The sequence below is a fragment of the Corvus hawaiiensis genome, chromosome 10 (genome assembly GCF_020740725.1).
Source record: "Corvus hawaiiensis isolate bCorHaw1 chromosome 10, bCorHaw1.pri.cur, whole genome shotgun sequence".
Classification (NCBI taxonomy): domain Eukaryota; kingdom Metazoa; phylum Chordata; class Aves; order Passeriformes; family Corvidae; genus Corvus; species Corvus hawaiiensis.
In genome coordinates this window covers 19,430,408-19,456,620 of record NC_063222.1, presented here as the reverse complement: position 1 = coordinate 19,456,620, position 26,213 = coordinate 19,430,408, and the positions used below count along the sequence as shown (strand labels likewise).

The following is a 26,213-nucleotide window of genomic DNA, read 5'->3' as shown; positions in this document are numbered from 1 at the left end:
CTCTATACTATTGTAACTATATTCTATGTAACTATGTAGTCTAACCTATATGTAACACTCATAATCTGAATTCGGTGATTCTGAGATGAATCACTATGTATGTTTTAAAAGTTCCCAAGGCAGATGAAACTGAGTTTCACTCATCTCATGTCCAGTGGTCAGCAAGGGCTCTCACCTGATGTCACTCCAATCCAGATCTCCCAATAGACACCAGCAGTTCCCTGATACAAGCTTCAGGAAAAATACCTTGAGTACAAGTGATTCCACGTTTCCATACTGAGGCTTGCAGTAAGCAGAGAGATGTGCTTTTGATCAGGGATCAGTTTGCTACATCTCAGTATGGCAAAGGAAAAGGGCAGGCGTTGATGAAGAGGGAGGGACAGAGGGCGGGAAAGGAGCTGAGACTTTGTAGAACTCCGTCTGCAGACAAAACTGGTGGAACAAGAAGCAAGATTACTTTTTCCCAGCTCCAGTACCTCTTTTTTGATAGAGACAGCTATAAATCAGCTGATAAATCAGCTCAGAAATGCTAACAATAACTCAAAGTCTTATAGGCCTGATCATTTTTTTATTGATTGTTGAGTTTTTCAGGTTGCGAAAAGCTTGCAAGCAATTCCCTCCTGGACCAACTCCTCTCCCATTGCTTGGAAACTTGGTGCACTTGAACTTTCAGTTTCATCGGGATCTTCTGATGGAGGTATTTCTTTTAAGATGCTCTTAATTGGTTGTTTTTAGCCATGAATGAAAAAAGTGTGATTAACTGAAGGTTTTAAGTCTGTAAAAGTTACAGACAAGGCGCTGACATATAAAGATCAGTTTGATTCCTACATTTGGGTCACCTTCTTATGAGGAATAGGTCACCTTCATGAGAAACTTAATGAATCAAGTAAACTTGGGGACAGGGTTTATGATTTTTTATTAAAGTTGGAGAATACCAATAATCTAAAAGATGCTTCTGCACTGCTAAGTGTGATGCTGTATGCACTATAATGCTAGCTGTATCTGCTATCCTACATGATACTTTTTAAAATTCTCACTGGCATTGCCTAATTTGATCACAAAGTGGGTAATAGGGTGCATATATGCTTGTAGTACAGGAAGGGCATTCACTCCCCATCTTCCTACAGCTCCTGAAAACTGTTGGCCACTTGTTTTTAGTGACAGCTGCAGTAATTCCTCTAATGGCTTGCAGGTGACCTCTAGTCCAGGTGGATGCCTGAGAACATACACGGGCCAATGAGTGCAGAGCAGACTCAGGCTGTGATGCTCTAGCAGGGAGAGGAAAGCCAGAATATAAAGAAATATGAGGAGAAGCAAGTGTCTGGTGTGATCAGTTGGATGTAATTTTTGTGGCACCTTAGCCACTGTCTGCCTTCTTTTTTGTATCATTGTGTGTGTGCTGGAGCAGAGTCTGTACTTGTACAAAGCTTTTTTCATGCATGATTGGAATTCCTCTGCCATATGCCCATCCCTGCTTGGATACCTCTGCTATGTCCAATGGTAAGTGCTCTCCTCAGTACTGTGAGGAGACCCTGCACTCAAATGCAGCCCTCTGGCACTTCATGGCTATTGACTAATTTCTGTGTCCATGTCCTCTCCTGGAGAAGACAGCTGGTGCAGGTTTTGTCAGCTTATTTTGTTTTGCAAAGGAAGGACTTGCTGGAGGCGCAGAGCCCCAGAGTGGTGCAGAGTGTGGCTGTTCAATTAACAAGCTACAAATAAATGTTGGAGTTGGATGTGATGCAACATAAAAGTACAAAGTTGTCTTTCTTTTGCTGCGGAGTTACTGCAGAATGCGCTTTGAAAAGAATATAATTTCCCCCTGGTGTAAATAAAATTGGCTGCTGAAAGCCTTGCTCTCAGCAAAACAGCAGCTTCTTCCTGCTTCTAGCTACAATTATATTCATGGGGATGATGTTTTCAGCACAAAACTGTCCGCTGGGCTGGTGAATAACAGGTGCAGCGTCTGTTCGAGATGGATATATGGGGATTCATCTGTTCTTTTTCTGGCACCTTTTCCACTTACAGCTGGCAAAAACTCATGGTAACATGTACACTCTGTGGTTTGGGTGGGTCCCAGTGGTTATCCTGAACGGATTTGAAGCAGTGAAGGATGGTATGACCACACACCCTGAAGATGTTTCTGGGAGGCTGGTGTCACCTTTCTTCAGAGCATTGGCCAAAGGAAAAGGTGAGATTTTCCTGCCATTAGTAGTGCACAAGAATGTTGACTTGAAAACTACTCTGCCTTGTTAGACTCTGCCCTCCCATTCAGAATGATCTTCCATCAGATACTGTTCAAGTCCTCCATTGGCTCTTGAGAATATTTTACTGTTTGCTGTGGTGCCTTTTGTTCTGAGCTTTCCTCAGCCTGGGAAACACTGCAGGTTGTTTCTAAGTGACTTTTTTGCTGTATTCAATATGTATATATGTATGTAACCCAGCTCAGAACTCAGCAATCTTGCCCTCATCACAGACTAATCCATTTTGGTACACATGATTTTGCTGTACATCACATGAATGCAACACTTGTTTGGTAACCTTATATTACTTTTTCTTCTTACATCTTGAGTTCTTTTTACTCAGAGTTTGAATTGAGATGCAGGAGATCGAGTATTCTTGTTCAGACTTAGTTGTTTATTATATCTTATCAGTAATACAGCTGCACAGGGTGTGCTTTCTAGTTGGCAAGGTGGAAAATGGCCATGAGTTTTATTTTTCCAAGCTTTTTAAAGCCTAAACTAACCAATTATAAGATATGTTTTTACTTACAACCCAATTACTAACTTTTCAAGTTCTGCAGTGCGGAACTTTTAAACCAATGACAGAACATTCAGGTTTGTGAAGAAGAAGGAGAAAGAAGAAGACAAAAATCCACACCCCAAATCCTCCATGTTGTAACCTATTATAACCTATATGTTCTAAACCTAATTTTCTACATTTCTACATATTTCACCCAGTGACATAACTTTTAATTACACAGCAACAACCTCAGTGTTATCACACAATTTAGGAAACTTTTCCCAGGGTTTTGGATCGAATACAGTGTGTTTCTGAGGATCACTGCCTCTCAGCACTGAAGGCTGAAACTCTCAGAATCCAGGGTTCCAACAACCGTATATGTTATGGTTGCCAAACACTTTCCATTATGAGCAAGAGACCTATAAAACCCTCCTTCAGTATTCACACTGCCTTACTTGCAGACACTCCCAAACATTTGATTGTGAGAGTGCCTCCAACACAGGAAAATCCACTTCTTCTTGGAGTATTCCACCAGTTTGCAGTCTTTTTTCCCTGCCCCTGCATTTGCTAGACCAAAGCAGATACAGATTGTTTAAAGCTGGGTGAAACCTCACCTTCACAGCAGCAGTTCAGGGCTCTTAGGTGACCAGGAATGCTATCTAACAATTAATGGAGCATTGTCTCTTCCAGGGTAGAAACAGAGCCCAAATGTCACTTATCTTTCACCTTCATCACCTCAACCTATAACCATCACATTAATTGATCTACATCTCCACAAACATACCCTGCCCTGTACTCTGTGGAAATTCATCCAGTTATTCCTGTCCTGAGCGTGATCTCACTTGAGTATGGTGAAAGCAGATCTCCTAAAAAGGCATCTCAAGGTGTTTCGGGGTTTTTTAAGACATGAAGAAATAGAGCAGTCAGAAAATCCTTAGACTGCTCTATTCAATGATTAACTACATTCAACATTAAGAATATGTGGTCAAGTTATAGTTGGGGTATGTTTGGCTATGATTTTTGGTTACCAATAATTTCACCTAAAGATACTTGTATCACAGTGTGTTCCCTGATTTACTCCATGTATTTTATAATGTATATTTAAATGAATTGTTCACGTCTGTGGCAAATAGTAACATGCCAAGGAACACCCTCAGGTATTATCCTGGCAAGTGGTCGCTCCTGGAAGCAGCAGAGACGCTTTGGAATAATGACTCTACGCAATTTGGGAATGGGGAAAAAAGGCCTGGAGCACCGAGTGCAAGAGGAGGCCTCTCACTTGGTGGAGCTTTTTGTGAACCTAAAAGGTATCTTACCTGCTAAGAAATCAGGCACTTTTCAGTCTGGATATGGATCCATATCTTCAGTATGCAAACTTACCTTCCTTTTCCAGGGTCAGGGTAGATCCCTGGTGGTATATACAAACTTACCAAAGCACAAGAGTAGATAGAGCATAGAGTCACAAGTATTTCTTTCTTATATAGCTCTTCATGCATCTAGTGAAGCTGGGAACTTCTGATATTCCACCTCCACAGGCTGATAATTTGTCTGTGATATATTGTACAATGACATGATGCTGCTGCACTGCACAGCCAAACCATTCTCAGGCTGCCTGCCATGGGAACTGAAGAGTATTGCAGAGTTTAGTAATTCCCTTAAATTTCAATGACATTGGGTGCCCTGGATATTTCAGCGTCTCTGACTAAGTAACTATTGACAAGAGAAACAAAGAAAGTGGGAAGTGGGAGGGAACTTCAGTGGATTATCAGGTTAATCTGAGAGTCCAAGACAGGATCATTTCTATCCAAATCACTTTTTATGGGTATCTGTCTCATAACTTTAGAAAAAATCATCAGACAGAGATACGATCTACTGCTCACAGCTGAGACCATTATAGTTTCATTCTATTTACTTTGCAGTTCCTGTCCATCTATTCTTCTTCTTAAACCATCCCACATTCCTTCAGGCTTTCCTTGTAATTAGTATTTTACATTTTTGAACATGTCTGTCACTGACTTCCCTTAGTTCATCTCCCAGTGGCATTACTTCCTTCTCAAATCTCACTTGTCTTCCTCCTCACAGTTGAGGACAGCAGATTTGATGTGATCAGATCTAGAACAGATCTTAGCTGTACAACATTATTGCACAGCAAGGGCTGTGAGATTGCTTTAGAGCTATGAGGAAACAGTTTAACAGTGTCCTCTGTTCTATGACTATGTTTTAATTTCATAATTCATATTAGTGCCACAGCTCTGTCCTCATTCACACCCCAGCTGGATAAAGAGAACATTTTATATAATCTTTTCTATTATTTAGTCTTATCTGTTTAAGGATCACATGAAAAAAACCACTGAGAGTGAATTCAAGTTACTGTGTTTGCAGGAAGACCTGTGGATCCTTCTTTCCCTCTTTTCCATTCTATTTCAAATGTAATTTGTGCTGTGGTTTTTGGATATCACTTCTCTGATGAGGACAAAACCTTCCATGAACTGATCCGTGCTACAGAGCAAATATTCAGGTTTGCAGGCAGCTTTGTTCATCAGGTGAGTAAATCATATTCTGTTTTTTTTCTGAAATAGGTAGAAAGTAAAAGAGCAGATTCAAAAATGGGTCTTCAATAAAGTCAGAGCAACAGGCAAATGCAGGCTAGGAGCTAAGAAGTGTCCTTGGGGAGGGACCTTATTACTGCCTCCTTGGTTTTGAAACCATTTTTAAGAACTCTCTTGGGTTTTTTGCAAGCTTAGGGGCCTTAAATCCTTTGGTATTTCTGAGACTATTAACAGAAACCTCTAAATTTAATTTGAGACTGGAGTTGGTAATACATTTGAATTCTGCAGTGCCGCTCCTCCCATTTCTATTTACTTCTCTCCTCCAAAAATGGATATCATTGAGTTCACTCTTCTGCTTCTTATCACTCTGTGAATCATATGCTGGAAATTTTCTTTTTTTTCCCTACCTCACAAATGATAAAATATTCACTATGAATCTTTCCCTTACTTCATTATAGCTCACCATTCACACATTGCAAAAACAATATATACATTCTCTGACAGTCTCACAATTCAAATTCTGTCAGAGATTTTTTAGGAGCTCCTTCCCACAAAACACCATAAAGACCAACTTTGCACTTGAAGCATCTTGAAGTGCACTTGAAGTATTCCTCATGAATTAGACTTTGTGGTTTAGACCCTTAAAGAGGGACAGGCTGTGTGTAATGGGGAATGTGGATGGCACAGCAAATTTAATTGGCATTTGAGTTTTACAGGAGAAGGCAAACTAAAATGCTGATGTAAAGCTATTCAACAAATCTTTTATATGAAACTAACACTATACAACTTTTCCATAGTTAAAAATACAAAAGTAGTTTAAATTTGTGGATGATCAAAACCAGGAGACCTTAACATACAGAGGAGGTTCAGGATATCCTACTGCAAGAGCTTGTAAGCACTGTGGATTGGAGTTATGAGAATGGAACAAATTGCAATAGTACAAAATGAAATTATGAAACATTATAGGAATTAATTAGATTAATTAATAGGATTAATGGTTCTAAGCTCACTTACTATGAGTTTAGAACATTTCAGTGCAAAGGTTAAGAGGAAAGGGATTGGTGTAAACTAACAGCTAACAGGATGAAAAAACAAACAGAATCTTAGGGTATTTCCAGCACTATTTTCCTTTTAGATCCAATGAAATGTTACAGTAGGTTCTGAAGTCTAATAATCTGTAAGACACATTCTAGGGTCTTGGACATCTTTTGTTGTGATTCTGAAGGGAAACAAAGGTGGAGAAGTGGTAATGGAGTGACCTACAAACTTAAAATTAGAGAGACTTTGCTTGCTAGGTCTGAAAGAACAAGGAGAGGAGATAGAACTGCTCTTTGCTGGGCAGGGTGGACTGGCAGATGCTACACAGACAGAACTATCCAAGATAGAGAACAGTATTTTGAGCTGACAAATGTGTGTGCAAATACACTCAGCAGTCTGAGGATGTAATACTTTTAACTATAAGAACAATTATTGCTCCTTAGCAGTCATGAGGACTCTGACTACGAAAATTAAATTAGCCCTTATCCTAGAGTGATACCCAGACCATAATTTCTTTCATGAACTCCAAAAATTCCAGCAGTTACTAGAGGCTGCAGACCTATTAATTTTAGTAGCCCCATGGTATCCAGAAAGGATGTCCTTACATTTTGAGTGTGTGGGAGCTGGGGTCTCCAACTGTGCAGGAGTGAAGTCAAATAGTGATCTTCATTAGTCAAGTAAACTTAGAGGCATGAGCAGAGTGTTGTCAGAACTGCCTCGACTCCTGGAATTGTGTCAAATTCCTATTAAAGCTTTCCCACATGATGGCAAAAATCTGCTCAAAGCAATGCTAATTTGTTTATTCCACTATCAGCATTTCTGGGCAGGACAATTCAGCCTTTTGGTGTGTCTAAAAGCAGCTTTGTCAGTGACAGAGAACTCAGGGTACCCCTTGTGTGTCACTCCTGCAGATGTACGAAATCCTGCCCTGGCTGCTGTGTCGCCTCCCTGGGCCTCATAAGAAGGTGTTGGCTTGCTATGATGTCCTGAGTTCTTTTGCAAGGAAGGAGATCAGAAGACATGTAGAGAGAGGGATACCAGCTGAACCACAGGATTTCATTGACTTTTACCTGGCTGAGATTGAGAAAGTAAGTGTTTGTTCTGGCTGATCATGCTGTTATGAAGTATAAGGCCAAACAGACCACTAAATCACCCAGTGTGACCCTTCCACCATAGTTTCCTGCATTTCATAAGCTTCTTAACATGAATACAATATCTTGGGACTTAATAACCCAGGTCTCTCAGAAAGGCATCCAGTTTTGTATTTTAGTTACATGAATGAATTGCCATGAAGTATGATAGGGGGTGAACCCATGAGTTCTCATCTGCTTTCCATAGATATCCATGAGTATACTTCAATCCTGTAATAAATATGAGACAGTTTATTCCTGTAGGTTGCATAAGTTTGGTAGACCACCTCATCTTCTACAGCAAGGCCCGTGTTTACAGTGGGATTAAATACACATGCACAAGTCACTGCCCTGAAATAGCAGGCATGCTTCTTCAGGATCCAGTGTGTGCTCCAACACTGGCTGTCCTTGTGCCACATAGCTGTCTGGTTCCTTCCTTGGCAGGGAATCATTACCTCCATGTTACCTCTAATTTCCCCACTCTTTAGGGCATGGCTGGCTTGGCGCCTATATTCAAATTGGACAGCCTAGAAAACAATTTCACAAACAATGCCATAATCAGCATTAATCTTCTTCCTTGCCCAGGCTATTTTTTCCATAGTAGGAACTGACTCTGAGCCAGGGAGGCTCTGCTAAGACCACTAGGGTTTCTGCTTCAAACTTTTCAGGAGGTAAAAGAAGCATCTCTTTCCTAGGGTGGATGAAGTTTACGTAGCTTCTACCTCTGGTCATAAACTTTCAGCTAGTCAGGCTGCTGTGTCCTCACAGTGTTGGCTCATGGGCTCTGAAAGGAGCTGATACATCATCTTACACTTAATATCTGAGTGAGTATGACAAGATTTACTAAAATAAGCATTTTAGAGGGCAAAGATGCAGCTTTCTCTGGTGTCAGGGGTGCAATTTATTGCCATCTGTTTGTTTGAAAATTTTTTTGCCTAATGTATTTTCTCTAGTTGTTCCCTTATTATTCAGAAGGAAATACTTGGGTACACATCTCTCCCCTCAGTTCACATTTATCCTGAACTGAGAAAAGAAATTACTCTCAAAATGTTCTGTTGAAATCCTTTTATTCAGATATGTTTTCCTTTTGTATTTGCTAGCACCATTAGATACCAAGGCCAAGGAGTGACAGAGTGTAGGGCACTTGCATGTAAGTAAACTCTAGGCTAACTGCAAACTTGTAGTGTGCTTCGAAGCTTTTGTGATTAAGTCATCAGGCATAGAATTGCCTTTTCTTAATGAAAGAATAATCCATCTCATGAAAGACAGCAATGCAGATTTACTGTGCCTGTTTGGGAAACTGCTGAACTCTTAGTACTCATCAAAAAGTGTGATTTTGACTATTCTTTGTGCACATGCCAGCTGTGGAAGTTTCACAGGACTCACACAGAGGGCATACAGGATGGCATAATTTTTATGCTTTAACTTCAACTTTTTATCACCATCTACAGTCTAAAGAGGGGGCCAAGCCCAAGTATGATGAAGAGAATTTGGTGTATGTCATAAATGATCTTTTCCTTGGTGGATCAGAGACCTCAAGCACTACACTGTACTGGGGATTGCTCTATATGGTGGTGAACCCAGACATCCAAGGTGAGAGTAGTGGGGTTTTCCTGTATATTTTTATTATCCTATACTAAACTCAGGCATAAAATAATATTAAATCACAGGGTATAAACCTAATGTACTATGCTGGAATAATACATTTTTCTGTTGCTCTAAGAAAAGTGATTTGTTAAAGTATTTTGCACATTTTTCTCCTCTGAAGTGGTGAATATTTCTCCACAGAGAAAGTGCAGAAGGAGCTGGATGCTGTTCTGGGTCCTTCCCAGTTAATTTGCTACGAGGATCGGAGAAAACTGCCCTACACAAATGCTGTGGTTCATGAGATCCAGCGCTTCAGCAACATCGTCTTTGTTGGCATGCCCAGGGTGTGTGTGAGGAACACAACACTGCTGGGATTCCCTGTCAGAAAGGTACAGACACATTTTCAGCTTCTGTTCTTTCTTCAGCAGAGAGACATTTCAGTTTTGTAACTTGTTTTCCATCTATAAACTACTCTCCATTAAACTCAGGAATGTGGTGCCTGGGGAAGAGTTACTATTTGTGGCTCCAGGAATGAAAGAAGTCTTTTACTTAGCATGTAGGTGCTCACACAGCTGATAAGGCCTCTGCCAGGGAAGGCTCAAGCTCCTGCCCATCATCACAACAAGCTCTGTTTGGCAGGGGATGGACTGAGAGGAGAAACTGGTTTGCCAAAGCACTGGTTAAGACATCCCTGCCCAGCTTGGCACTTGGCCAAATACCAACAAGCAACAGTTTTATCCATCAGGCATAAGCTGATGGGTGACAGGCACTAGTAGTTGGAACTGAATCAACAGTTTCTTCTTTGCAGGGCACCATTGTTATACCAAATATAGCATCTGTTCTGTATGACCCTGAGCAGTGGGAGACACCTCGACAGTTCAACCCTGGCCATTTTCTGGATAAAGAAGGAAATTTCATACCTCGAGAAGCTTTCTTACCATTCTCAGCAGGTAAATGCATTGACAGTTTGAACTGACCTGACAGATGAGAAGATGAATACAGAAGTATGAAATTAGGGTATTTCTTCAGATAACATCTTCTATCTCTGCTGTTTGCTGTTCTTAAAGAACATTCCTGGCTTGTTTCTGCCAAAGGAGAAGCTTCTGTGCTGTCAGACCCCAATCTGTTCTTAGGACACTGTGGTGGGAATCCCACTCAAACGCCCGAACCTCTTGGGCTGGCTGCATGCTGCAGTCCTACACAGGTTTTGTCTGTAATGTTCTTTACACATAGTATTTTCCTGAGAAGTAATATGTCCTGTGTGCTCTGGAGTTAATCGCAATCCCTTTTAAAGAAACAAGCTGAAAGGAAAGCAGAAGGCATTGATAAACAAAGGATTCAGTTCTTGCTTACAGAACTGAAAACCCAGCTGCAAAAGAAGGAAACGAGGTAACAATACACAGTAATCATAGGTAGCAGTAAAGTTCCTGCTGATGGTTTTTAGTTTGTTCATAGTCACTTAAATGTCCATACAGAAATGGTTTTCTAATTCAAGTGGCTTCTTCTTTCCTTGTATTTGTCTACTATTTGGAAATGTGAATGTAATACTCACCTTTTCTGCTCATACCATTGGAGCCAAGGAATGGGAATCCTGGGAAATTAACAGTAGGCCTCATGCTTTGCCCATAAAGTGACCAAGCCTCTGTTCAACTGCAAATGCCATTACTAAGTAATTTTGCTCTGCTGATGCTAACTCACTAAAGTATGCGCAAACACCTGGCAGATTTTTTGTGTGTGGTCCTGAAGCTCAACATCTTCTGTGAATGCAAAATAATCTTCTGTTAGGACAAGAAAGAAATTACGTTGTCACCTCATGGATTTTCACTGAAATCTTCATTTTGTGTCTCCTAACCTAAGACATTGGATGGGATGTTTTTGAGAAGGAATTCACATAGTTTTAGTTCTGTGGCTTTCATGATCCTGTCCTTGAACAAAACAAAGCAAAAGGCACCTCTGCTTATAACAGGCATGAACTAAGTGATTATAAAACTGGAAAATTCCTAAATACTCACTGTCCTTCCCCTCTTCCCTCTGCAGGGCACCGGGTGTGTTTGGGGGAGCACTTAGCAAGGACCGAGCTCTTCATTTTCTTTGCCAGCCTGCTGCGGGCGTTCACCTTCCGGCTCCCCGAGGGTGTGAGCAAGATCAGCACTGAGCCCGTTCTGGGGGGCACACTGCAGCCCCACCCCTACAGGGTTTGTGCCATTCCACGCTAGGCTGCAGCAGTCACAGGCCAGCATGAGACAGCTACCTTTACCTCCAGGAATTTCCTCTCAAGTGTATAAACCTCCTTCTGGCTATTGATATTAGTCTATCCCAGAGCTCTTCAGAAAGTGGATGCAAGCCAAGATCCAGACTAACAGTATTTTTTTTTGGTCTGGTCTTCGTAAAAGTCACAGATGTTCTCGCAGGGATCTGGACCATATTCTCCTCTCTGAGAGCAGTTGAAGCCGGATGCTGTGGTTCCCAGCTGAAGCCACGCTGTGTCCCCTTGTCCTAGCCAAGCACAATCATCCTCATGCACAGTCCTGAGCAAACCTCAGGAAAATTCAACAGAGTATCTCAGCAAGAGCTGAGTAGGCGCCATTTCTGTGAATGGCCTGATGACCTCAAGTAATTTGACTTTGGAAAGCACAGTTTTAAAGCTCTGTTTTGGTTTTATTGTCCTGAATTTAGCCACTTGAATTTGTCAACAAGTTGGAAAAAAACCAAACAACCAAACCAACACCCAAATCCCAGGAAACACATTAGAATGCGTGTGCCTTCACATGTGAATTTGATGTTAAGTATCTCCCACATACTTGGTAAAAAGTCATTCTAAAGTTGAAGAAAGAAACTTAAATTTGGTGTTTACTATCGATGTGTTAGTTAGTTTTTTAATGTTTTTTTTATTTTTAATGATGTAGAATCACACCCATTATCAGTTCTGCTTGGATGAGGCGTTGAATGTGAGATGAGAGAGTCACTTTGCCGGTGAGTTTCACTGCTAACTCCATGACAGAGGAATGTAGAGGCTTTGGAATGCAGCCTCTAGGGGCTACCTGAACACTCACATATGCTCCATTTTCTCTGTGCCCTTTACTTTTTTCATTACAACCCATACCGCACTTCCTGGTCTCCATTCAATTTCTTTCAGATCTCCCTCGCCCTCTTTCAGTTCCTGCACCCACCTTCCCTTTATCCATATGAACTCTATTTCAGAATTCAGCTTGATATGATGACATCAAGCTTCTCTCTCCTTTTTTTTTCTGTACAAGTATTAGTAGAGGAATCCATGCTGAGCTGAAAACAGTCACCAGTGTGTTTTCAGGAGGAAGTTTGTAAAATCTCATTTACTTGTTCTTTAAGGCTCCAGATTATGGAAAGAAGAGCACAGTAACTATGGAGGGCACACTAGAGGTGACTTAGTGTAAGAAAAGACATAAATGACAATGTGATGCAGGAATTCGAAAATAACTGTTACAGTGCTGCTCATTGGCACGGATTCAATTTGAGAAGAGACTGTTTGAGCACACAGCTGGAGGTGACAGCCAAGCTTAGCTGTAACTCTGTTAAGGTGAAGTGCTAGAGAATTCTTGTATGCAAATCACTTTTGAAAAGGATTCAAATGTTGGAGTTGAGTAGAGCTGCCTGTAAACTCTACTGTAAACTTAGCATCAAATTTGTATTGAGGACCAAAAGCACTTTTATGTTGGAATATAAAGTATTTATAATTAAATCATGGTGGTGCATCTGAACTTCCTGAATTTAAAATGGAGGAGAATGTAACTACAGAAAAGTGAGACCTGACCAGATCCTAGCAAGCCTTGTAGTGCTGGCAGTGCTCTGCTCCAGCACAACCCAGCACTGGCAGGCTTGCAGGGCTAGAAGGGAAATTAGGGCAGCAAGGGCTTTCACAAAGCAATATCTGTAATAAATAATCCAGCCTGTTACTTCACACAGCATATCAAAGAATGTTCCAGGGCCTACACACTCCTGCTCAGCCTCCTTTCCAGCTTTATCTGTGCTTCTCCTCCACCCTTGTTTGTTTTGGTTTTGGTTTTTGGGAGGGTTTATTTGTTTGATTTTTTGGTCTTTGGGGTTTTTTTTGTTTGTTTGTTTGTTTGAAAAAACCTTCCATTTAAATCCTATCAATATTTGGTACAACTGCAGGTTACCTCTGATCTGATGTCTGTTGTCTATGAATTTTAAAAACAAATCATTCTTGCCTTGGCTGTCACAGGATATTGGTCCTCTGTGCTTGACTTTGGAGAGACTTTGTAGTGCCATTTGTAGCTTTTATCAAACCCTTACAAGTGATGACTTCATCTCTAACTAGGCAAGAAATAGGAGAAAAATTCCCTGGGAGGAAGAAAAAAAGAAAAAAGAAAAGAAAAAAATCCTAACCTCCAACACCCTTCTACAGGTGGTGCCTCTCCTGTCTTTGCCCACTCCACTTGTCATCTTGCCACTTCCTGAAGAGGCTTAATCTTAAGACCTGTGTGAAGCTGGTTGTGCTCAAGGGCTGGAACAGTGAATCCATTGGGGCTGTGCTCAGTCCCATTGATAGATGGCTTCCCTGTGACCAGGCAGGTCTCAGGAGTGGCATGAGGTGGAAAGAACTCATAATGTGCTGCCACTCCAAGACCCCAGCCACCAGCCCCTACCAGGTGGTACAAAGAAGCACATTTGTTTTTGAAGAGTCTACTGAAAATTTGGCTGAAGAGCAGGAGACCCCCAGCTTTCCCTTTTGGAGACTGAGTTTCCAGACAGTCTTGCACAACAGTTTTGCTGTTCCTGAGCAGGGGAGCCAGTGTGGTGTGTGCAGCCTCCTTTATAGATTAGTCCATGTGGGTCAAGTAGCCAAACTGGGCTAGTGACATGGGTCTGGAAACTTACAGCACCAACTTTACACCCATATATTTCATAAAGATTTGGAGAGGGATGATGGAGGAAGGCAAACAAACTCAGGTAATCTGATAAAATTAACTTTGCTCTTCCTCCACTCCTTTGGGAAGCTTGGGAGGGCTTCCAGTGTGGAAAACAATGCTGTTTCACCTCCTAGAGAATTTTCAGTAACTCTTCAGTTGTATACTTCCAGCTCCTGGAGAGACTGACCTCTGGCAGTGGAGAAATTTGGAGGTTGTAGGGAAAGAGTTGAAGTGATCCCAGGGCACTGGTAAGGGATGACAGCAGACTTATCGCTGGTGGGTTCAACTGATTCCCTAGTCCCCTGGCCACAGTTCTTCCCATTGCTTTCTGGCCCTTTCAAGTGCTCTTTTCCTTCCTGATCTGTCATCACTTGGCTGCCCACAGGTTCCAGCCTCATGGCAGGTGTCTGCCTTACGCCATCAAAGAGTTGCCAGGCTCAAAGGTACACACCCTGCTGCTGATGGCTGCAGTGGTGTAACTTCTTTTAATTGCTGTGATTAACCCTCCACCCCATCTTTTTCTTTATTTTATAACTAGTGCCTCAGGTCTCTGAGTTAAGGTAGAACTGTCATCCATAATAATATGGTTTAGAATGTTTTGAAATCAGGTTGCAGGTTTCCATTCCAGGGAAAGATGTGCAACCACTGTGATTCCTTAGGGTAAAAGTGAGTTCATGTCACAGAACTGCAGTAGTGCTGCTTTGTTTCATATTTGCAGGATAGCAGGAGTGTGTGAATCCAGAAAGCCTAAAATAGTTAATTTTGATGGATATGAAAGAGCTGCCTAGCATTATATGGTGCTCAGCTCTGCTAAGTTACAGTTCAGGAAAGCACTGGCAAGTTGTCTGCCACCCAGATCCTCTGCTAATTTTTTTCTTGTGCTTTTCTTTCTCTTTCATGGTGGGGCTTTCCTGGGTAGCAATATTAGTGCCACAGCCATAAGCAGGCTATACGCCAAACTCCAGGGAAGCTATTTACCCTGGCAAAAGGAGAAAGCAGGCACTGGAGACAAAGACAGCCTTGTGTAAAAGTTTGTAGATTCTGCATCCATCCAGAGATTAAAAGCATCAGCTGATTTTTTCACTTCTGTTCAAATAAGTTGTTTGGGAAACTGTTTTGTTTCAAAGAACCCGGCTAAACTGTCCGTGTGGATGCTTCATTGTACGACCCAGTGAATCAATGCTGTGTAGTGGGGGAATCTGACATCTATGGGATTACATTTTCAAAACCAGAAATTATCTGTTGCACCAGTATATGTATTTGGGGAAACTATTTCTGTACTTTTGGGGAAGTCTAGAAACTCTTGGACAAACAGGAAGTGAAAGAACAGGAAATTTTTGCTGTCTCTCCAGTGGAAGATCTGGCAGGTGTCAAATGCAACAAAAAGGGAGATGGGTCAGAAGAGCCAGAGGGGGTTGCACTGCACATGCTGTGTTGGTAATCTGAGCCTCATCATGGGACTTGTACTAAACATCTCTTTCTGTTCAAAAAGCAGTTGGATATATCTTCAGCAGGAAAATTACTTTAGGGTTGTTAAATAACAATACAGTGTTTGGCATTTGTCCTGTTCTTACAAACTTTTCTAAGGTATCTGCAATCATGTGCTGTCAGAAACAGGACATGAGACTGGCTGAGTTTTCACCTGACACACCATGGCTGTGTTTGAGTTCTGTAACATTCAGAATTAAAATAGTTTCATATTAATCTTCCTCTTGAACATTTATTGTCATTATTATGTCACACTCTTATATTTTCCACTTGAATAACTTCATCTTACTTCAGACACTGCTCTGACCAAGTGCCTACTGAGACACAGCTTGGGAACCTAGAAAAAGATGCCCATCCGAGCAATCGTAATGTTGGAGTATGAGCCAAAATGCACTAAATGCTATTCACTTCTCTTTGATTAAAAGTTTTGCCTCTGACACTTTTCAAAGCTTAATTCATTCATTTGCTAAATGCCTTCAGGTGAGAAAAATGCACTGTGAACAGAAAATCTGATTTTCTTCAGTACTAAAATGAAATTCCATGTTTAAAAAAGACAGGTAATATGCTAATTGAATTGGTGTTACACACACTTCCTTTAACATATTGTTAAGGAGCCATTTGTCATCGTGTGTGAGATCTGCATTTAAGTCCATGCTGTAAGGGCAGCCTTGAACTGGGAACAGTGGGTAACCCAAGACAAGGAAATCCCTCCCCCTAAAATCCTTTTACAATCCTCACTGGTGATTAAGGAGAGTTGAAGAGTAGAACATGCTTTGCAATGTGACATTTGAAAATGATTCTAAACTCCTTGCAGAACTCTTAGAGGAAAAAAAGGAGTTTATGGGTCTGGTTGAATATAAAAATGAAGACACAATGTGGAAAATAATTCATAGAATAGACAAATGTGGGCACAAGAAAACACAGGAAAAATAGTCCTAAATTATCTGGGTCATTCTCCAGGATGCTCTGAGGAACCACTATAAATCTGTATGAATTATCTGTTAAGGTGATTTCACAGAACTCATATGAGCTGGAGCAAATCACTGGCTTTATAGGCACATGGAAACATATCTTACAGAAATGCATAACAAATTGTGGGTTTCACTATAGATTTCTCCTTGCTTCAGAGACATCCACAGGAAATAAAGCAATCAAATTTAAAAACACAGCAGCTATGAATCCTATCTTTTAGACTGAATCAAAAGGATTTTAAAATTTTCTTTCTCCATGTACTGAGTGGAATAATAATTTAGATGAAATTTCCATTCAAAATAGCTTTTACAATTTCCCCCTCGGGGAAAGAGGGAAGTCTCAGTAGGAGCTGAAAGACTACAGTGCACTAAGTGAGAAATAGCTGGTAGGAAAGTGTCATATATTAAACAAATTTCATCTCAGCAGCCGCTGCCCTGCTGAAGGTTCCAGAAAAGAAAAATTACAAGGAGTGAAGCAAAATGGTGGGAAGGAGAAAAACCTCTTTCCTACTGCTGGAGTAAAAGGAGTTCAGCTTTTGTCCTGATAAGCACTGAGCACGGACAGGGAGCAGCAAAGAGTCAAGGGAGCATTCAGCAGCTCCTGTTTTAATTTCCTCAGCTGCAGTGTCACAGCTGTGCTGGGAAAAGGAGACCAGACCCCCTGAGCCAGCTCCTCTCCCCATGACTGAAAAGAGGCTGTGCTGTCTTCAGATAGCACCACAGCCAACACAACATCAGCAGGAAGTTATACAACTTGGAACTTAAAGTAGCTAGCAGATAAATGATAAAATAATCAAAAGATGCCATGTAAATAAGGGGTGTTATATGTGGAGTAATGCTGTATCTGTAGCTTACTCTTGTGAAAACAAATGTCGCTGCCAGAGCCCATGGAAAAGAGTGTGGATTTAGGGGAACCTTCCAAGCCTGAGAGGGAACAAAAATGGAATGTTTGTGACTCAGCCAAAAGCCAGTTAAGAAAGCAGTATTTTCACCCTCAGGGAACAATTAAGTCAATTTGAAAACTTTTAGTTTATTGCTCCAAGCAGAGGCAGGCTAATGGGGAGATTTCCAAGTTCAAAAAAAGTTACAGAAATAAAGCGGTATGATATTTAGCAGTACTGAACTTCTAAAGAAATTATGTATGACTTATATATTAATATATTTTTGGATTATTAATCCAAATACAGATTTATTTAAGCCTCTCTCCTTAAAAAATACCAGCCTAAATCATGCCAACTGACCTACCTTTATTTTGTCATATTTGATGGTAACCCATACAGTCACTGGTACATTTCAGTGATGGTCTCACTCTTCCCCAGCCCATTATTCCTTAAGACCTATTGCTCTGTAGTGTGATCTTACAAGTAAGAAATTTTCTCCATAATGAGGAAAAAGGAGACAGATGACTTCAGGCTTTCATGGAGTGGCCTGGATACTCAAACTGGTAGAGCAGGGGAAAACGACTGGCAACTTTGGCATTCAACAATGTGTGTGTTTTGTCTTCAGGGACACAATCCAGCACCTTAAGTCAGACAGTCAGGGGTGTTTCATATATAATATTTTCTCTAATGCAAATGTTGCTAGTTTGCAAAAACCATGAACACCTTTAGAGGTAAAGTCATATGATCTGGAAGAGGGGCCATATCATCCTGGGAGAGGAGAAATCAGATTACCCAGAATTGAATGATTCTCTAATGAGGAAGATGGTTTCCAGGGAAAGAAATCAACATGCCACAGGGGGGGGATGTGCATGTCCTAGAAAAATACAGACAAGGGTTTTTTTTGTAGTCACACACCTTAGGTGTTTTGGATGTTTCCTAATGGTGCTTTAGCCATGTATTTCTAAATGTTTCTAATCAGTGTCCTGAAACTGAACCATCAACATGATGTCAAAACACAGCTATTGGAAAAATTAAGTAGTAGATCTTACAGCCAAAATATATCTTGGATACTTCAATATGTTGAGATCTTCTCAAGAAGGTTTTTTCACTTGTCAGGAGCTTGCATGTTTTGCACATTCTTTGGTAAAGAAGGAACACACAACTGCTACATTTTCTAGGGTCACCAGGGGCTCTGTCCTGCAGGATGGCATGGAAGGACAGTGGTGGGGGAATGGGACTCTATGAACTTGTCCTAAAACGATCACTGATATAAGAAAATCCCATGAAGTATTCTGAATTCAGCAGATCAGCAGATCTCTAAAAGAAACATCTGCCATTGAAAGACTTCCAGCCTGATCCTTTGCTATCATTCAAAACACTTTTTAACACTGCCTATGAGACAGGGTGTTTTTTAAGCATGAAGAGACAGAAGCTTATAAGACACTTCTACTTTCTACTGCTCTTCACATTTATTTGGTTTGGAAAATCAGAGATTCTGCAAACTATTGTTGGCTGAAGTCATCTGGAGCTGATGACTGTATATGTTGTAATGTTGGCTGTACTCTAAACTCACCCCTCTCTTGCCTGAAGATTAAAGGCAACCCCAGCTCTGCAATATGATGAGGACAACCTGGTCTGGGTTCTCCACAGCCTCTTTTTGGCAGGAACAGAAACCGCAGGGACCACTTCGCACTGGGCACTGCTCCATATTTTGACTTATTCCAGAAAAGATGGGAGACTAATGAGGTCACATGCAAAACCGCTTGGATTGTGCTTTCCCAGAGAACACACCAAGGTCAGCACAAAGGTAAACACTTCTAAAACTGCATCCAGTTGGAAATTCATACTCTCTGTGAGCTGACAAACACACCTGATTTATTGAGAATCATGGACTCACCCAGGCCCTTTAGCTTCATCTTGCTGCCTTGCACCTTGGCAAGAAGTACCCACTCCTCCTTTCCGTGAGAGTCAGGATGAAAGCAGAGGGAGCCGGGCACACAACAAGCCTGTGTAAGATAACTGGAGAGTACAATGTCTCTGCAACTGTGCTGTGAGCTCAACCAGTTCCCCAGGCCTCTCCCAGGGTGGTCCTGATGAGACAACAGTGTTGAAAAATTGCACATTCACTGAGAGAGGGGAAACTCCCATCCTTAATATACAGCTGCAACATGGGATCAAAGGAATACCTTCCTTACAGGCCACCACTGTCCTTCACCAGTACAGCCTGTTCCAAGCAGTGGCAGACCTGAATGTCCTGCAGATTCCCGATGCTGAAAATTCTCGCTCAGAGAAAGGTTTTATTCGGGGGAGAAAACAGTACTGGCAACTCCTGGGCTCTTGAGAAGTATTTTGCAATGCTTCATTGTCTTCCACAATGTTTCTGAGGAATAACAAATTCATTAGATTTGTTTTCAGTCTTCCATAAAGTTCTCCCATTATTATGTCTCTCCATTCCTGAGCCATCCGTACACTTTATACCTGCAAAATCTTATTAGGGCATTAGCTGAGGATGTTTTAGTGCATTAGGAGGAAACAATCACCAGAGAGTGTAATGTAATTTCTGTACAGGGTAGTTCTCTGTTTACTGTCACTGGAGTGGTTAACTGGGAATGTATATGTGACAGCAGCAGCCCAGGGCTCTGTGCTGCAGCTAAAATGATCGGTGAGTCTGCCAAAAGGGGTGGTCCTGCCCACTTTTGTCCTTGGCCATGTTCTCACTCGGCTCAGTGAGGCAGCAGCCAGCAGGTGAGTGTGTTCAGACTGCTGAGCCAGCAGAAAACTGTTACTGCAACTAAAACTGAAAGGCTTTCCACCAGATCAGCCAAATGGATCCAGGCACTTTATAGCTCTGTGTTGCTGGATCCAACTCTGGTGAAAGGGAAAATGAGGGGATGGGGCTCTTTGTTTTCAGCCCATCTTAGTTACAGGTAGATTACAGACTGACTGTAACTTGAAACTACCTGAAACACCTTGTCCAGGATCACAGAGGAGATCTGTAGCCTGGGGGGAAGTGAATCAGGTCTTTAAAGTCTAAGCTTATGTCCAGAGCAGGGCACCAGCCTTACTCTCACTGTGGGAGCTGAAAAGGGACCAACATCAGTTCACTCGATCCATTCTCCTGCTCACTCTTAGTACGGTGGAAAGGACACACTCATTGCTGCCCAGATGCCTTTGCCTGGGACTAGACATGGTTGATTTCCTGGGCTGTCCAAGTGCTCCAACATGGCTAATGCCTGTGGGAGTGTGGATCTGGGGGCTGCAGGCTCTGGGGCTATCAGGTCACAGCTGAGTGAGCTGGGACATGAGAACAGCCATGTTTTCTATAAGTCAACTTTTTGTGTGTGTTTTTGTTTTTCTCTGTATCTGGATTTCTCTGATACACTTGAGCATCCAGAGGGCCTACAGGAAGCTGCCTCCAAGACTGACACCTATCTCCTTAACCAGCTGTGGACACTGGACTTCCAAACTCACCATGAAACACTCTTGAAGGTACTGGTGCTTTTTATAGTTTCATGAATATTTCAGCTGCAGACTCTTAATGTATTCTTGGCTAGAATGTAGAAGCACCTTTTTGCTACTTCCTGGCTACAGTCTGAACTATGAGCTTTCCAATTAGAACTCAAGCCCTGTGTCTCCTTGATGGACTTTCGAGAGGACTAGTAATGAGTGGAATGGGCCTGTAGCAACAGTTGGATGTGGTGTAAAGCACTGATCAATCACCTGGCCAAAAATAATGTCTGAGGAATCCTGTTATTATGGTACAAGTTACAAGGAGGAAGGAAAAGAAACAGGAAGAATCAGCAATACTCCTCAAAGAGAAGCAGTAAGCAAAGTTTATTTGCTTAAGGACCTAATTCTGTAGCCCTTATTTTGGCAATACTGCTGGTTGTGTCTTGGCACAATAAGGCCATGGAATGCTCCTTGGAAGACGCCTGGCCTGGCCAGGGCAGAAGCAGCAAAGCAGGTGAGACTAGAGGTGTTACTGCTCCAGGCCAGTCCTTGCTGTTGAGAAGAGGAATGAAGGCAAAAGGATGAAGAAAAGTGATGTTACCTGTGGTGTTACGATATTGAAGTCGTGTTGAGATAAAATTTCCTCTTCTCCAGAGTTCTGCTGGGTTTGGGCATGTGTTGCAAGTGTCAGTAATCACCAGAGCCACCGTGCACTGCAAAACAGTCAAGTGGATGGATTAAAGTCTTAATCCATTTAAGTGCATAACTGCGCAGACCTGCAGCCAGGTGATATTGTCTGTACTCTTTGGTAGGGTAGGGTATCACACACTGCTTTTCTGGCTTTTATTTTTTGTTTGTTTGACAATGTAGAGGTACATTAATAATATTACTGACAATATGGTCTACACAATGCGTCTGTCAAGATGAGCCAGGAAGGATTTATGCTCAGGATTCAGGCTATGCCCCCATCTCTGTCTGTCTTGGGAAATATACCTATACTGATAAAGAGCTGAGTCCCTAAGCCTAGGACACGTGTGAGACAAAGTGCATTATTGAGGCTTCCTATTTTCCTGTGTGTACAAAAGAAAAAACAGGCTCTGCTGTTCCTTTGGGTACCAGCTGGAATCCAGTTCAGGGATTCAGGCACTTGTTTTTTCTTTCCTTTCCACCTTACTTGGTCTATTAAGGTAAAAGATTGGACTTCAGCTGCTATGAAAACCATCCTTCAAATTACTTTCTCTTATGGAAAACAGCCATTGCTCCTGATGCAAGTGACATCAACCAGGTGCCCAGTCATATTTGCATGCATTTTCAGTATGGTCAGCATATTCCAGAATCCCTGGCTACATCTTTTTTTCCAAAAATTGCAAAGGAGGAGGCCTGCATATGCACCTAGAGAGATGCAGTCCTGTTCATACATGTTCTGAGTTCAGCAACACATTACCTGTGGATTCCTAAGAGCAAGCTGCAGAACCCAACACGTGTTGAAACTGTGCTCAGACTCTTAACAGCTTAACAGCCATGTTTTCACCAGTTCTCTGAATGTCCCTGGAGCAAAGAGGTGCCTTTTCATCTTTAAAGTGTCCAGCATATATTATCAAAGTGCTGCAACTGCTCAGAAGAAGGTCACATTTCATTTATATAGTTACATTGATATGTATATAGTTGCATATGGTGCAGGGACAGTCTTTATTCATTCCTCTGTTTTATACCTTAAAACTCCTAAAACATATGTTCAGAAATCCTTACCTCCTATCCCATACACAGGCTAGCTGGTGTTGTTCCTATCTGAAATCCCACATCTTTGCGCAAGGTAACAGTGTCTTGTCTTTCCTCCCTCTGTGCAATTAGGTCTTTCTCAACTAGGTCAAAGAGTTTAAAATTGGTGTCTAATTTATAGTTGCTAGAGACTTGATTTGCAGAACTACTGAAAACCCAAACTCCACTGGCAATCAGAAGGATCTGTAGGAGTTAAATACTTCCCAGACTGTTCAGGGTACTCAGCACATCTCCGAAGAGAAACTCCAGATCAATGACGGATTGAAAAGTTTGCCCCACCGGCCTCACCAGATCCTCCTGCACAGCAGTGAGCGAACATTACCATCTAATGGCTGAGCCTGCTAATTACAGCTATAATTCCTACTTGAATGGTGGAGGCTGGTCCTTGTGTAAGTACTGCTACACTGAAAAGGCTGTAGGATTGGAAAACAAGTAATCGTGGAAAGATAATAAAAGCAGTATTTATGATTTTGCAGTATCCATCAATCACCTCCGGTGGGCAACGTGAATGGAGGAATCCTGCTAAAATGTTTCTGGGTAACATGTCACAGTTGCTGCACTGATGGCTAACCAAGCTGCAGGCACATGAATAATGACCACCATAAATAATAATGCAATACATTAGTAGCTGTGAAAGCCTTTTAAGATTCTAATAGTGAAACATGATTCCGGCCTCTTTTTTTTCCCTGACAGCAGGATGAAATTTCTCCCATCCCTTCCCTGGCCAATGCCATGGGTTGCACCAGTCCCAAGCTTCTCCCCAGTCCTTCTCCATTTTGTTGCAGGCATCATCTTTGCCAGTGGGCACATCTGGAAGCAGCAGAGATGATTCAGGCTGATGACTGAGAAAGCCAGGACTAGGGAAGAAAATCCTGGAAGCCTGGGTCTGGGATGAAGCTTGCTGCTTCACTGAGCTCTTTGTCAGAGGAAGAGGTGAAATACAGATCAGTATATGCTCATGACATAGACTCGTTCTCCTTATTCCCAGCGCTGCTTTTTCTGCTGGAAGTTGCAATTTCCACACTAGGTTTGATGAGAGGTTTACACAGCTGATGCTTTCACACTGGAGCCTAGAATGTAACACCTGACTCACTGCTCTCCTGATAACCCTTTATGGGAGAAAGTGACAGACGAGAGGCTCCCAAATTGGGCTGATTCTGCACTTTCTTGTAGGATGAAGTCTTTCCCCCACTCGTGATAAAGGTGCTGGAGGAACAATCCCCCAGTTTGTTTCTTGATTCCTGCAGTCTCAGCTATTTGCGTAATCGCATACAAATCAAGAGCTCAGTGTAACAAAGGGTCAGAGCATATCACAGAAGTTAATTATGGAGCTTGCTTTGTTTGTAGGCACAGATCTCTCTGTTCCATTCCCTTCTGCCATCAAGCGGATGTGTTTTTTGGACATTGCTTCACTACAGGGGCTGTGCCAGAGGCTGCTCAGGGGCTCCCAGGCCATGGCAGAATTCCATGGCACCTCCTGGCCTCAGGTGAGCAAGGGCTTCCCTGTGATTGTATCAAAGTCTGGCAGCATTCCTCAGTGAGCTGTAGCATGCAATGGTTGTTCTTTGCCAATGCACAGAGAGGAAGAAGAGCTCTTAAATAAACATTGAACTCTGCTACAGCCAGCACTCACTGCTGTCCCCTTCTTTCTCAATAATGATCCCTCTGCAACCACTCCTGGCTTGCTATGCCTACAGACCTTTGAATCTCCTGTAACAGCTCTCTTCAGAGAGACTGGCCTGACTTTACATATATAATAAGCAGCATCAAATTTGCCATGGGGCCAGAATCAGGTTTTTCCTCTTAGCTTGTGCCTTGGAGGGTTTTGTAATAACCTGATTTCCTGTGGCTGGAAGAACCATCCAGAATAAACAGGACAAGCTAACATGAATGTGGCTTTGAGAACTACAGACAAGTGTTGACTTAAAATTTAGGAAGGAACAGGTCATTTGGGAAAGTCGTCACTTAAAAAACTTAAGAAAAATTGTACTCAAGGGCATTTAAATCTACCAGATCTGAAAGCTACCAGTGGAAAGCAGGCAATGCAAAAAGGTATGGTAATGGTCATCCTTAACACACTTCCCTACAAGATAATTTTTAGACTAATTAAGTGGTCATACATTTCCTATAGTCAGACAAGTAACAAATCTGGATCATTGCAATGGTTAGGCCCAGTTCAGCTGTGAACATTCAGCCTGTAAATGCTCTGTGAAGCCAAGATGTTCATGGCATTCCCCTGCTTGTATTTCCAGGTGCAGCTCCAGGACACTTTCCCATCATCACTGAGGCCCTCAGGCACTTTGTTGATGAGAAGGCCGGTGGCAGCGACACACTTGCGTGATCTATGAACTCTTACTAAGGCTGAGATCAGGCACCACCAGAAGAGCTGGGTGCCTGCACAGCCACAGGACTTCATTGCTGCATGCCTGAATGAGATGTTCAAGGTAACTAGTAATTGTCTCTTAGGCAGCTGCTACATATTTCAAATGCTTGTAGTTAAGGTATTTCCAGCAGCACTCTGCCTTCCTCTCCTTCTTTTCTTCCTGAGGGACTGTTGAGCTATTTCTTTCTTTGAATTCAACCTAAAACATAAAGAGAGTGATGTTGTTTCACTCTAGCCTGAAAGAAAACTTATTGTGTGCTGTCTTCCTCTTCAGCAAGATTGTATTTTTTTAACAGAACAACAAGGCTGCTGTCTTACCAGCTTCATCAACTCAGTATGGAGCCTGTGATGAAAAACAGATCTGTTGCTGGGAATTTGCTATGCTGTTAAAATAGTCTTAAATCTCACTGCCTGTCTCCTATCTGCAGGCAGAGGATGACACACTCTCTACATTCAGAGTGCAGTGACCACAGATCTCTTCAGAGCAGGCTCAGACTCCACCTTCACTTTATGCTGAGCACTCCATGATGGTGTATCTGGAACTGCAAGGTGGGAAATGTGTGTGGCTGCACTCAGATGTGTTGTGTCCTTGCTCATGGCTCATATTGACTCAGCTGCCCTAATACTGCAGTGTAAGGTGCCTTGGGAATTTTGAGTTTCTGCATAGAATCTGCACGTCAACAGTTGTTGAATATTCATTATTGGGCTTTCTTTTTAAAATTCAGAATGACTCCAAGACAAGTCAGGTGCTGTCATTTGTCCATCCTGTGGAATTGAATATAAGGACTGAACAACCCTGCCATGTGCAAAAGCAGTTCTACAAGAGATTGTGTGTTACAGCAGCACAAGTGAACCCAGGGTATATGGGGACCCAGGACATTGCACTGCAAGGTTTCCCTGTCACTGAGGTCTCTTAATGCCACTAAGCTTTGGGTACAACCCTTAGACAAAGCAAAGTCAGGCATTACATCCCTCTCACTGACTTAAAATCACATCTTGTGTTTACATTTTGTCCCAGGCTGCAAAACTACCCAAAGGTGAGTTTGGACAGCTCACAAGGAACTCTTCACTGGGAATGGGATGCTGGATGTTATCTACAGGCTATAATATGAATAAATCTGTACTCAGTTTCCCTCTCCTGTTGCAGAGATGTTACTTTTACCATTTTTCCATACGGGATTTCAAGAGTTAGATCCGTGTATAAAGGTACCAGTGTAACGACCTTTGACTTCTCTTAAACTGGTACAAGCTAAATACAAAACCCACAGAAATTTCAGAAAAACACTGCCTGTATATATATGCAAT

General features: G+C 42.0%; 1 protein-coding gene and 1 long non-coding RNA gene across 2 annotated transcripts; both read left to right on the top strand.

The window, feature by feature from the left end:
• Positions 1–442: 442 nt before the first annotated feature.
• Positions 443–15,832, top strand: LOC125330667 (cytochrome P450 2J6-like). Its single transcript, XM_048314062.1, has 9 exons — positions 443–697; positions 2,029–2,191; positions 3,900–4,049; positions 5,125–5,285; positions 7,241–7,417; positions 8,911–9,052; positions 9,248–9,435; positions 9,855–9,996; positions 11,084–15,832. The coding sequence occupies exons 1-9, from the start codon at positions 527–529 to the stop codon at positions 11,260–11,262; spliced, it is 1,473 nt and encodes a 490-aa protein (XP_048170019.1). The 5' UTR covers positions 443–526; the 3' UTR covers positions 11,263–15,832.
• A 4,206-nt stretch (positions 15,833–20,038) lies between these two features.
• On the top strand, positions 20,039–26,004 carry LOC125330970. The gene is made up of 4 exons (XR_007205802.1): positions 20,039–20,785; positions 24,778–24,969; positions 25,337–25,457; positions 25,927–26,004. It is a non-coding gene; the product is annotated as an uncharacterized LOC125330970 (long non-coding RNA).
• The last annotated feature ends 209 nt before the right edge of the window (positions 26,005–26,213 follow it).

Bases quoted from the DNA above. Each gene is read 5' to 3' on its own strand.
- LOC125330667 (XM_048314062.1), top strand. From the start codon at position 527: ATGCTAACAATAACTCAAAGTCTTATAGGCCTGATCATTTTTTTATTG. The intron at 2,192-3,899 runs GTGAGATTTTCC...GAACACCCTCAG, and splicing joins AGCATTGGCCAAAGGAAAAG to GTATTATCCTGGCAAGTGGT. The intron at 9,997-11,083 runs GTAAATGCATTG...TTCCCTCTGCAG, and splicing joins TTTCTTACCATTCTCAGCAG to GGCACCGGGTGTGTTTGGGG.